Source organism: Scyliorhinus canicula, chromosome 16 (assembly GCF_902713615.1).
Source record: "Scyliorhinus canicula chromosome 16, sScyCan1.1, whole genome shotgun sequence".
Taxonomy (NCBI): Eukaryota; Metazoa; Chordata; class Chondrichthyes; order Carcharhiniformes; family Scyliorhinidae; genus Scyliorhinus; species Scyliorhinus canicula.
Genome location: NC_052161.1, coordinates 68,530,137 through 68,543,984, shown reverse-complemented (window position 1 = coordinate 68,543,984; position 13,848 = coordinate 68,530,137). Strand labels below are relative to the sequence as shown.

The following is a 13,848-nucleotide window of genomic DNA, read 5'->3' as shown; positions in this document are numbered from 1 at the left end:
CTGTCGCCAGCCCTTTGCCCGCCCCTGTCGCCAGCCCTTTGCCCGCCCGTCGCCAGCCCTTTGCCCGCCCCTGTCGCCAGCCCTTTGCCCGCCCCTGTCGCCAGCCCTTTGCCCGCCCCTGTCGCCAGCCCTTTGCCCGCCCCTGTCGCCAGCCCTTTGCCCGCCCCTGTCGCCAGCCCTTTGCCCGCCCCTGTCGCCAGCCCTTTGCCCGCCCCTGTCGCCAGCCCTTTGCCCGCCCCTGTCGCCAGCCCTTTGCCCGCCCCTGTCGCCAGCCCTTTGCCCGCCCCTGTCGCCAGCCCTTTGCCCGCCCCTGTCGCCAGCCCTTTGCCCGCCCCTGTCGCCAGCCCTTTGCCCGCCCCTGTCGCCAGCCCTTTGCCCGCCCCTGTCGCCAGCCCTTTGCCCGCCCCTGTCGCCAGCCCTTTGCCCGCCCCTGTCGCCAGCCCTTTGCCCGCCCCTGTCGCCAGCCCTTTGCCCGCCCCTGTCGCCAGCCCTTTGCCCGCCCCTGTCGCCAGCCCTTTGCCCGCCCCTGTCGCCAGCCCTTTGCCCGCCCCTGTCGCCAGCCCTTTGCCCGCCCCTGTCGCCAGCCCTTTGCCCGCCCCTGTCGCCAGCCCTTTGCCCCTGTCGCCAGCCCTTTGCCCCTGTCGCCAGCCCTTTGCCCCTGTCGCCAGCCCTTTGCCCCTGTCGCCAGCCCTTTGCCCCTGTCGCCAGCCCTTTGCCCCTGTCGCCAGCCCCGCCCCTGTCGCCAGCCCCGCCCCTGTCGCCAGCCCCGCCCCTGTCGCCAGCCCCGCCCCTGTCGCCAGCCCCGCCCCTGTCGCCAGCCCCGCCCCTGTCGCCAGCCCTTTTCTCCAAGGTGTGGGGTGAGGTGAGGGGGTGACGACGGTGATGTGTGGACTTGCCGCCACTCCAGTTCTGGGGTTTCTGAATGGTTGACAATTCAAAGAATTGCTCTGTAGACTCTGTCACACGCGGGCCATGTGGTGCTTGGACCTTCAGGTAGATGAGTTGTTTGGAGGTCTGTGCTCTTCCTCTGACACAAAACCTCTGCTGCTGCTGATTTTGGTCTGTGGTATCGTCCACTAGAAGCAAGGGCAATTTGATGGTGTTGGGTGCTTTCCCTCAGTGTTCCCAGAAACCTTGAAGCAGGTTAGCTACATGTTCTCTGATTACACAGTGAAGTGCAACGTGCCTATGATCAGTGGTTTTTAAAATCTAAAACCTAAACCCCCCCCCCCCCCCCTCAGAAAAATGATAACGTCCTTCCATGACCGTTGGGCGAGGGACTAGAGTCGCCATCTTCTTTCGTATGGCATTAAGAGCAGAAGCTGGCACCACAGTTTTGAAGTCAAGTTCCCGAACATATCCAATGCCCTGCTGGACAGCCGTTTGTCACTCCAGGACGCCACTCCCAAACTTCAGGCAGGGACAAGATGTGCTCCCCGGTTTGGTCAGGGTTTCCGCAATGACAGCTGAGGTGAGGTTTCAAGGTGCCTCAGGGGCAATGCCCAGTCAGCCCTCTATTGAGGGTTGTCTGCACACTCCACGGGAGATTGAAATCTGTTGGTCGAAATGTTGGGCCAGAGATGGTGTGTTTATTTGGTAAGGTGTTTTCTGCCCAAGCCTACCTCAGTGTTATGAAGTTGGAGACCCTCGGTTTGTTTTCAGAGAGGGTTTGTAGAGCAATGGGTGAGGTGAGGAGGAGTAGGGGGTGTTGGGGGGGGGGGGGGTGCTTCTTCAATGTCTCTATGAATGGGGAAGGCTAACATTGCTGGGATGACGTTTAAGAGGACTGATTGATCTCCGTGTTCCAGCGATTATCCTCATCACTGAGTGAAGTTGTGTGCCAATGAGTTTGGTGTAATGACTTGTGGCCCATCTGGGTGCACAATACTCAGCTAGGGGATTTAGCACAGTTGGCTGGACATCTGGTTTGTGGTGCAGAGCGAGGCCAACAGCGTGGGTTCAATTCTCGTACCGGCTGAGGTTATTTATGAAGGCCCCGGCTTCTCAACTATACCCCTCGCATGAGGCGTGATGATCCTCAGGTTAAATCATCACCAGTCAGCTTCCCCTTGCCCTCCCCCCAAAGGGGAACGCAGCTTATGGTCATCTTGGACTACTTACTTTACTCAGCTGTCAAGAAGACCAGAGCTATGGTAGAGGCATGCTGCACTGTGGTTTTTGCACCCCACCTTGTGCTGGTGAGTTTGCGGGTGATTATCTTTCCAACTTTGCTCTGGACTGGGCTAGTGCCGAGACTGGCGGGCAGGGTGTTGAGGAGCAGAGTCAAGGACTTTGATTAGAAATCAGTGTCGCGGTTGCGGATTTGAAGTTTCCTCATGCGAGAATGGAGGCGAGGTGTTGGAGAGGAGCGCACAAGCCTCCAAATCTTCAAGCACTACATGCCTCAGAGTCTGCAGATCATAATTGGACTTATCCACCATCTCGGGACCCATAAAACCAGAGTGGAAGCAAATCATTTGTCACTTTACCTCCCTTCCTAACCACCACCTCTGCCTCTCTCTCTCTTTCGTAATAACATTCCTTAAAATCTATCTCTTTGACCATGTTTTGGGGTAACTGTCCTGATGCATATGAGGCTCCTTGTCAAATTTTATCTGATAGTGCCCCAGGGCAATACCTTAATTACATTATGATGCTATATAAATACAGGTTGTTGTATGATTTGGATAACTTCTTTCTGTTAAAATTAGACCGGGTTGAAATTGTTTTGATGGTTGAGATCCCAGACAAGGGGAACTTGTGCATGTCTGATGATGATACTGGGCCTTGTTTGAGAAACAGGGATTTCTGGTTGAAGGATGAGCAGAAAGGAAAATGCCGGAAATGCCCATCAGATCAAGCAGCATCTGTGCAGAGAGAGACTCAGTTAATGTTTCAAGACTGAGGAAAGAGAGAAATGTAATAGGTCTTGAACAAGTGAAAGAAGAGAGGAAGAACAAAAGGGTAGGCCTTTGATTGCGACACAACAGGAAAGACTAAACAACAAAGGTTTTTCTTGTACAAAAGCCAAAAGGAGATTAGTAATCGGTGAAGTGAAGAAACCAAAGGACAGGCGAACTGTATCTGCAAATGCTGCACCAGTCGACATGATTAGAAATTCAGTTTTCACTCTGCTTTAGCCTCCTACAGATAATAATCTTTATTAGTGTCACAACTAGGCTTGTCTTGTACGCTACGACGTTTCAAGTACTCCTCTAAATACTTCTTAAACGTTGTGAGGGTTCCCGCCTCTACCACCCTTTCAGGCCGTGAGTTCGACCACCCTCTGGGTGAATTCGGTTTTCCTCAAATCCCCTCTAAATCTTCTGCCCATTACCTTTAATAATAATAATCTTTTATTATTGTCACAAGTAGGCTTACGTTAACACTACAATGAAGTTGGGCAGCACGGTGGCACAGTGGCTAGCACTGCTGCCTCACGGCGCCGAGGTCCCAGGTTCGATCCCGGCTCTGGGTCACTGTCCGTGTGGAGTTTGCACTTTCTCCCCGTGTTTGCGTGGGTTTCGTCCCCACAACCCAAAGATGTGCAGGCTAGGTGGATTGGCCACACTAAATTGCCCCTTAATTGGAAAAAATGAATTGGGTACTCTAAATGTTTTAAAAAAAAAACACTACAATGAAATTACTGTGAAAAGCCCCTAGTCGTCACACTCTGGCGCCTGTTCGGGTTCACGGAGGGAGAATTCAGAATGTCCAAATTACCTAACAGCACGTCTTTCGGGAAGAAACCGGAACACCCGGAGGAAACCCACGCAGACACAGGGAGAATGTGCAGACTCTGCACAGACAGTGACCCAAGCCGGGAATTGAACCTGGGACCCTGGTGCTGTGAAGCAACAGTGCTAACCACTGTGCTACCGTTCCCCAAGGGACTACAGTTTATTTTTCCATTACCTACTTGGTTATTCACAGGCCTGCATTTTGCCGAACTGTGTTGGCTCGTTATTTGGTGAGAGAATTATTTTTCTACAATATATCATTCTGAAGGTCTTGGCTGTGTCCTGGGATATGCTTTTGCAAGCACACTGCATCGCCAGTACTTTGCTCAAGAGGCAAATGGAGAGGCAGTGGCTTAGTGATATTGTTGCTGGACTAGTAATTCGGAGGCGCAGGGTTCCGGGTTCGAATCCCACCACGGCAGATGGTGGAATTTAAATTCAATTAAATATCTGGAATTTAAAGTCTAAAGGTGACCATGAAACCTTTGTCGATTATCATAAAAACCCATCCTTACCTGGTCCGGCCTACCCGTGACTCCAAACCCACAGCAATGTGGTTGAGTCGTAAATGGCCTAGCAAGCCACTCTGCTACAAAAACACAAAAAAGGAATGGAACCGGACAGACACCCGGTATCGACCCAGGCACCCGAGAAAACAAAACCATCCCTGGTGCCAAAGATGGGAGAGCTGGCTCGCAGACTGGTCAAACAGCACCCTGACATAGTCATACTCACAGAATTATACCTTACAGATCATGTCCCAGACATCACTATCACCATTCCTGGATATGTCTTGTCTTACCAGCAGGACAGAACCAACAGAAATGGTGGCACAGTGGTATACAGTCGGTAGGGAGTTGCCCTCAGTGTCCTCAACACCAACTCTGGATCCCATGAAGTCTCATGGCTACAGATTAAACAAGGGCAAGGAAACCTCCTACTAATTGCCACTTACCGTCCACCATCAGCTGATGAATCTGTACTCATGTTGAACACCACTTGGACATGCCTCTTCGCTTTGGAGGAGCTGCTTAATACTTTGTTCTTAGACCAAGCATTTGTTTTGCTGTCTTAATATCTCTTTTGAGGCTTTGTGTTAATTTACTGCTGTGCAGTGCTTTAGAATGTTTTACCACATTAAAGGTGCTCTATAAATGGGCAGACAGCAGGACAGACCCAACAGAAATGGGGCTGATTTAGCTCACCAGGCTAAATCGCTGGCTTTTAAAGCAGACCAAGCAGGCCAGCAGCACGGTTCGATTCCCGTATCAGCCTCCCCGGACAGGCGCCGGAATGTGGCGACTAGGGGCTTTTCACAGTAACTTCATTGAAGCCTACTCGTGACAATAAGCGATTTTCATTTTTCATTTCAAATGCAAGTTACTGCTGTATCAACTAACCCGGCACAGGCCATGGTCAAATCTGCGCTGTGTGGCTCCACTTCCTGCTGGGTAGACTCACTGAGCTATCTGGGTACTGGCTGTGTTTCACATAATTTATGCCAGGCCTATTGCTCGTTTTCGGTCCCAACAGCATTGCCAATACTGTTGCTAATATTAATGATAATGTTGTTGAACCACAAGCCTTCCCTTATATCGATCAAATGACCACACAACCAGTTAGTTCAAAAGATGGTTTATTTACATGCACAAGAGTTACCTTGACATGCAAACACAGTATCTACTACGAGTTAAACTACACCTATCAGCTACAATAAACTATACTTCAGGGCGACCGGCACTGCGCAAATGGATAAGGCCTTTATCTGGATTTTACTTGGCTGGTTCGAAGAAAGTGGTTCTGTATCTACTGGGCTCATCTGTCAGGTAGCGATCGTTGGTCTTGAACTTGGTTGGCTGTTCCTGCTACAGTTGGCTGGCACACGCCGGATCCAAAAGAGACAGAACACATGGCTGTGTCCTCTTTTATCCCTCTGGGATTTTGCGCTCTTTGGGGCGGTCCTTAACCTTGGACTGAATAGTTCAACAGGGCTCTGAATACTCCCTTCGATTTCGGTGAATAAAGGGGTGGGTGCCTTGGTAGCTGGGCGGGTCCTTAGAGGTCATTGACCTTGGCAGTTGTGCTTTCTGAGTAAGGGGAGTGGCGCCGATCAGTCTGGGACTGTACCGGTTGCTTGATTGGAGTTCGATTGTCCTGGGAAAATGGGTCATTAAAATGCAAATGAGCGGGGGTTTCGATCAGGCCTGGTTACCTGTGTTTCAGATACACATAGGCTGTGTATCTGTCTGAGCCCTGGGTTGGCCATAATTCCCATGGTCCTTTGCAGGTGGCCATCTTAGATGGCTGTAGGCCTACAGAGCTGAGACAGTCTCTAGGATCCTGAAGTATCAGAACATAGTTCACAGACATAGTGCATACTTGGAATATTTCCAACAAGTTTGCCATCGGTTATCTAAAATCAGCAATGCCCTCGTCCATGTAAATGTACCCCTCCCATGCTCAGGTCCCAGCCTATTTCTCAGGACAGTGACAAGCCCATTTGTTTTTAGTTTTTCTGCATTAAGCATTGGCTGTCCATTTTGCATTAATAATTTCATGGTAACCAGGAAGGACACTGGTGTGAAAAATCTGGGCAATTTCTCCATCCACAGCTTTCTGCAAGTGATGGGTTTGAACCTCGGGATGGTGTGCAGGCTGATTTTATAACAGGGTAACATGGTGTGCTGGGTGTGGTTGTACTGTTTTCTATTGCTCTTTTAAGATTTTTAACCTGGGGGCAGTGTATTAACTCTTGGCTGCTTTATTACAGACCATTGGGAGTCAGAAAACACTTTAATCGGGTACTGGGTACATGAACCTAAAGCTTGTGTAGATTTGGCAAAATTCAATGATCAATCAGCTCTAACAATCCAAATCTTGAGTGTTAATTGTGGCTCACTGTGTCACACTCTTGGCTTTTAAGTCAGAAGCTCTCACTCCCGGGGCTGGGGCACAAATCCTATGCTGACACATCAGTGTAGTGTCTCAGATCATAGAATTTACAGTGCAGAAGGAGGCCATTTGGCCCATCGAATTAGCACCGGCCCTACTTAAGCCCACGCCTCCACACTATCCCTGCAACCCACATATCCCCACCTAACCGTTGGACACTAAGGGGCAATTTAGCATGGCCAATCTACCTTACCTGCACGTCTTTGGATTGCGGGAGGAAACCGGAGCCCAAACCCACGCAGACACGGGGAGAAAGTGCGAACTGCACACAGTCACCCAAGGCCGGAATTGAACCTGGGTCCCTGGAACTGTGAGGCTGCAGTGTTAGCCACTGTGCATTGTGGCATGTCTGTTTAAAAATTACTGATCCCTTTGAAGTGGTGCAAAAATAACGTGGCCTGTACAATATTTGTCCCTCGCATTACTTAAAAACCGAAAGTATTAAGTAGCTCTTCTCATCATTGTAATGTGGGGGACCTTACTGCAGGCAGACTGGCTGCTGTGCTTCTCAAAAGTGGCTATAAAGCATTTTGGGACATCCTGAGGTTATAAAAACTGCAATTTAATTATTTCTCTGATGTGCCTTTGTTCCATCTGGAAGCTGTCAAAAAATGTGACTTATTTTTTTAAAGTTGCATTCATCGAATATTCCGTGAAGTTTTAATTGGCGTGCGGTGTGGTCGGTACAATTCCTGATCATTTTGGGATGTTCTGGAGTTTATTTTGAGGAATTAAATTCCCGTTTTCTACTCACTGTAAATATGAAGCCAGCTTTTGCACAATAATTGTTATTCAGAAACCTTGTCCAAACTGTCATACAATGCTACTTTTATTTATGTTAATCAGCTATCTGTCCCCTTAAATGTGAACTGGATTTCAGCTGGATTTGCTTTGCTGGAGTTTGATTGCTTTGTTGTAAAAGGCAAATTTAAAGGTTCAAATTTCTCAAAAGCCCACTGAACAGAGAGTGATCAACTCCAGACGGTGTGTGGTGATAAACTGTGTATTTTCTGCTGAATTTTAGTGTTGAACAAGATGAGACACATGTGCACAAGGGACTGGGACTCTCACACCCCCACATCACTGGTTCTTGCATTCAGTGTTGGTGTTGAGGTCAAGTACAGCACAAGTCAGTTTCAGCCTGCTTTTATGTTGGTTTTGGGTGTCATGTGGGAACTGGTGGCTGCTGGCGCACTGGCATTTTACAGCTGGCACCACCCACACAATTATCTCCCTGGATTTCCTAAGGCTGCTGGCCAGGTGAAAATGAAATGAAAATCGCTTATTGTCACAAGTAGGCTTCAAATGAAGTTATTGTGAAAAGCCCCTAGTCTCCACATTCCGGCGCTGATCGGGGAGGCTGGTACAGGAATTGAACCGTGCTGCTAGCCTGCCTTGCTTTCAAAGCCAGCGATTTAGCCCTATGCTAAACCAGCCCCAGGTGGACCACTTTAAAAAAAACGAAGGCTTCTCTGCTGCTCCCCTCATTTAGGGTTTCTGTGTTGGCTGCATAAGATTCAGGAGTTTCATAAGGGCAGCACGGTAGCCTTGTGGATAGCACAATTGCTTTACAGCTCCAGGGTCCCAGGTTTGATTCCGGCTTGGGTCACTGTCTGTCTGGAGTCTGCACATCCTCCCCGTGTGTGCGTGGGTTTTCTCCGGGTGCTCCGGTTTCCTCCCACAGTCCAAAGATGTGCAGGTTAGGTGGATTGGCCATGATAAATTGCCCTTAGTGTCCACAATTGCCCTTAGTGTTGGGTGGGGTTACTGGGTTATGGGGGTAAGGTGGAGGTGTTGACCTTGGGTAGGGTCCTCTTTCCAAGAGCCGGTGCAGACTCGATGGGCTGAATGGCCTCCTTCTGCACTGTAAATTCTATGACATTCTATGAGTCAGCATCTCGTACCTGTAGAGTAAAGCTGCCTAGGTTCTGCCTTAACTATTCATAATGCCAATCACCGCAGTATATCGTCAACTTGAGAAGTTGTAGCAAATAGGAACGGAATAGTGACCTCGACCCCTCGAATCTGCTCTACCATTAGGTCATGATTGATCTGGTTCATAACTCCAATTCCCTGCTGTGGTGCCAGATTCCTTAATACCCTTATTTCACAATTTATCAATCTTTTGTGTCAATAAAGCACACCCACCTGGGATAGAGCAGCATCTGCCCACTGAATTGATATTTGTTGAGTTGTTGAAGTTTGAACAAAGTCTCTACCCATCGGATTTGAACTTTGGATTGAGGAATGGAAGTTTAAAGCTGTAACTGCAGTGCTTCTTAATTTCTCTTCCTGCTCTGGAATGTGGCAGAGGAACCGAAAGCAAAGAGGTTTTTTTTTGCTTAAAAAAAGATTGACCATATGCAATTGTCTTTTTGAAAAAGACAGCGATCACTAAAATACAAAAGATGAAGAAGACTTGAAATATGTTTGTTGTACAATGAGCCTAAAATGAAGCTGCTTTGTTTTTGGTGGGTTCCTTGGACCAAGTCACAAAACCTTTGTGACCTAAAGCATTTTAATTACTCTAGGAGACCAAATTTGTCGTGCTATATAGAATATCCTGGAAGTGGAGAAGATGATGCTTTCTGAACAACAACAAATTGCTGGGCCTCTCCATAATACCCAGTCAGTTGATTGTCCACACTTCTGATATCTATGTAGGTGTGTACTTGCCTGTTTTGTCCCCCTTCTCTCCATTTCCCACCCACCCTTCATTGAGAATGCTACTTTTAGGAAAGAGATGTATCCCACTCACTACTTTGGGGATTGCCAGCCTCAATCCTGCTTAAGTGCACACGGGGAACCATGGATATTTGCAGCCCAGAAGGTTCATAGAACCTGCAGTGTTTTGCAAGTTTATGTACTTGTTTAATTTGGAAAAAGTCTCTGCTTTAGCTGCTTCCCATCAGCAAGGATTCCACATAGCTCTTGTGTACTGCAGTATCTCATCGTCCCACTCCTCATTCACTCAGTGAAATTATGCCTCCTCATCACTGACGCCCCGCTCAGGAGAAATCATCTTTCCTTTGTCACCCCTTTGAAACTTGATGAGAACTACCCAGCCACTTTCGGATCTGAGTCTTTTTTTCTTAATCTTTCAATCTCATAGTGTAGAATCCCCAGGGAGGAGCGATCATAATTTAATAGGTTGTTACATTGAATTCAAGAGTGATGTACTTAGGTCAAAATCAGAGTCTTGAACTCTGATAAAGCCAATCACAGAAGAATCAGGGTCAAGATGGCTGGGTGAGACTGGGAAATGTCATTAAAGGTTATTGACAGTGAGTAAGCATCAGTGAATATTTCAAGCAATACTTCACAAACCTCAGCTCCATTGAGAAATCAAAATTCCATGGAAAAATGATCCGTCTCTGGTTGATTAAAGGCATCACGGATAGTATTAGATTTAGAGGTTTCTAAAATTTCATCCCCAATAAAGCAGTAAGTGTCAGAATTGGGAGAGCTTTTTGAATCAGTGAAGGATGAACATAAAATTGATAGAGGGGGAAAATAAAACAGTAAACTTGCTGGGAGTATAAAAACTAATTACAAGGGCTTCGACTGGTGTGTAAAAAGGAAGGTAAGCGGGTGTAAATGTAAATCCCTTAGAAGTTAAGGCATGAGAAATTAAAATGGGGAAAAAATAAATGGCAGAGCAATTAACAAATATTTTCTATCTTTTGGCACAGTGGAAAACACAAACCGTATAAAATAGCGTGGAACTTGGGGTACAATGAGAGTGAGGAACATGAAGTCATTAATGTTGGGTAAAAAAGCTATTGGAGCAATTAATGGGACTATAAGCCACCAAATCCCCTAGACCTCAGGGACCACATCCCAGTGTTCTAAAAATGATGGCTGCCGTGACAGTGGATGCATTGGTTGTGATCTTCCAAAATTCCCTAGAACATGGAATAACCCCCTTGAGTTGGGAGGTAATTCCATTGTTCAAGAAAGAAGGGAAAGAGTTAGCCTGACAACAGTTGCAAGAACAACGCTGAAAATATAACTCAGTAAGTGGTATAGAGCACTTTGAAAACCATGTCATTAGGCAGAGTCAGCATGGTTTTATGAAAATGTTTGATAAACCTATTGGAGTTTTTTTGAGGATTTGCACTGCAGGATGGAGAAAGAGGAAGCAGCAAATGGCTTTTCAAAAGACTTCTGATAAAATGCTACAAAAAAGGTTGTTCAGTTGGAGAATGGGTCATGGGGTTGGGCGTAATATATTATTGGAATTGAGGATTGGTTAAAGAAGGAGAAACAACAGGAATAAATCATTTTCAGGTTGGCAAGCTGTTACTTATGGGTTGCTGTAAGGATCAATGCAGTAGTGATTTAGACGAGGGGGATCAAGCGTAATCCAAGCTTGCATGAAGTGGGGGGAAATTACAGAAGAATGAGAAAAGCAGAATACTTTTTAAATGGTGAGAGACTGTTTAATGTTGGTATTGCATAGAATTGCAGCATGGTTACTCAACAGAACAAAGCCATTGGTCTGTTGTCCCCAAGTTGGTTCCCTGCCTGTGGGAGGACCCATCCCACTTTTGGCCTGAGCCCCCCCCCCCCCCCCCTCTCCCAATCCCAGCACCCTTTTTTGTCTACACATAATGATTCAGTTCTTTTTTGAAAGCCACAATTGAATCTGCCTCCACCACACTCTCAGGCAGTGCATTGCAGATCCTGACCATTCAGTTTATTAGTAACTATCTTGTATTTATGGTTGCTACTTCTGGATTTTCCGCAAGTGAAAATGCACTCTCCACATCTACACTGTCCAAATAATTTATAATTTTAAAGCCGCCTTTCCTCTCACCTTTCCAAACGAAAAATGACCCAGACTAGTTCAGTCTTTCCCAAGACGTTCTAATCTCTCAGTTATTTTTTTATACATCAATTTGTACCCAATTATTTTTTCTAATTAAGGGGCAGTTTAGTGTGACCAATTCACCTACCCTGCGCATCTTTTCGGGTTGTGGGGTGAGACCCACCCAGACTCGGGGAGAATGTGCAAACTCCACATGGATAGTGACCTGGGTCCTTGGCACCGTGAGGCAGCAGTGCTAACCACTGCGTCCTCGGTGCTGTGAGGCAGCAGTGCTAACCACTGCCGTGTCGCCCTAATCTTTCAGTTCTGGCACCATTTTGAGTTTAGGTTATTATTGTCGGAATAACAAATGGTGTTCCCCATCCCTGAGCCACTGATAGAGCTAAGCAGATGTAACCGACAGTGCCACTTTGGTGTGTTGCTTAACAACTGATATATTCTTTGGTATAATGACCAGGTTTGGAGCCCTATCTACAATTCTATGATTAATTGCTTTGCATTTCTCAAATACAAAAGTTTATCTTAGTGCACTAATAAAAAATAATGTGATGTTGCATATGAGTATTTAATCACAAAGAAAGGATCGAGGCATTTGACTTGCCAATTTCTTATCTCAATGTCCTAGCATTGATAAATGCATTATACTTTTTTAACAAAAACCTGATGTGGCCTTTTTTTGTCCTTTCCTGGCGAGAGATGCTGGAATGTTTCTTATCTTCCAGTGAGTGACCACATGGCCTTGTGATCAGAGGATGACCTGAACTTTTTAAGGAGTTTGACTTTGAAGTAAGGATGAATATGTAAAAACAGCACTGGAAATGCAAAACCATAATTTCATGGGTTGTTCTTTGGTCTTGTTTCCAGGTATGTTGCAGCATCCAGACGGCACGGTCTTGAAGCAGTTGCAACCTCCTCCACGTGGTCCCAGGGAGTTGAATTTCTACAACATGGTAATTGCTGTTTTGGTTGGACATTATTTAAGGTGGAATTAACCTGCCGTGCTACTGCATTGAACCCAATATTGGAGTTGCAGCCTCTGTGCAGAGAAGCTATGGTACCAAGTTGCACTCTGGCAGATGTGCTGTACCTTGTGGTTTGCGACAGGATTGCCATATTCCAGCTGAGATGCCTAGTAGCAAGTGAGCCCATTGATGCTGCTACCATGAGACCTCCAAGAATGTTAGGATAGACTGGGTAGGAATGTATGAAGAGAGAGGGGGGAGGGGAAACTCATATAATTATGATCAAATTAAATTTATATAAAATTAAACAGTATTCTGAAGGGGTTTAGAGTTGTAATCAGCTGAAATTAATTAGTTGGGAATTGAAAGCAATTTTTATGGGTTATTAACTCAGCAATATATTTGTTGTGTTCCTAATGCCTACAACGTGCGCATTGCTTGGCAATGTTCCTGTTGCTTACGACCCACATCTGTTCAAACTTTTTAGCTTTGAGAACCCGAACAGAAATGTTAGTTTCTCTGTACTGATGATTAATTCCTTTTAGGTATTTTGATTTTTGTGCCCTGAGCACAGAAAAATAGTAGTTTTAAATAATTTGTTACAACACAAATTTATTCATGTCAATCCTTGATTCCAAGCTCTGTAATTGTTATTTTGAGAGAAATATATGCTTAAAAACCTCTTTCAAAGTGGACACTTTGCAACATTTTTGAGATGATTTAACTATTGGAGTTATGGAAGAGAACTGCAGGGAAGGAGGCAGTTTGGCCCATTGAGTCAATGCCAGGGCTTTTGAAGAGAAGTCCAGTAGGTTTGTCCCCTCCACTGCTTTTCTCCCATATCCCTGTAATTATTTTCTTCATGGAATTATCCAATTCCCCTTGGAACACCACTGTTGAACCTGTGTCCACTACCTAACCAACAACACTAGCTTGTATTTATGTAGCACCTTGAACATAGTAAAATGTCCCAAAGTGCTTCGGAGGAACGTTATAAAACCAAATATGATACCGTGCTGAATAAGGCGATATTTAGTCAGATGACCAACCAAAGAGATGGGTTTTAAATGGTATAAAACCAAATACTGTGAATGTTAGAAATCTGGAATAAAAACAGAATGTGCTGGAAAAGTTCAGCATGTTGTAGGGGATAACAAATTAGTCTGGATAGAAAATTGTTTTCCTCCAACCCGAGTAAGTAGTAATGGTCTTGTTTGGTTGATAGGATGTGACAAGTGGAGTCCTGCAGGGGTCTGTACTGGGGTCCTCAGCTTTTAACAGTTTACATCAATTACTTAGATGAGGAGAGTGAAGGCATGGTACCTAAATTTGAAGATGGTACAAAGATAGTTTGGAAAGCATG

The 13,848-nt window shown here is 46.1% G+C and overlaps 1 protein-coding gene across 1 annotated transcript in view; it reads left to right on the top strand.

Annotated features, from left to right (window-relative positions):
* ipmkb (inositol polyphosphate multikinase b) overlaps positions 1–13,848 on the top strand; it is a 106,502-nt gene that overhangs the window by 4,730 nt on the left and 87,924 nt on the right. The window contains exon 2 of the mRNA XM_038822022.1: positions 12,388–12,473. Coding sequence (XP_038677950.1) covers positions 12,388–12,473 — 86 coding nt within the window. The remainder of the gene's footprint in view (positions 1–12,387; positions 12,474–13,848) is intronic.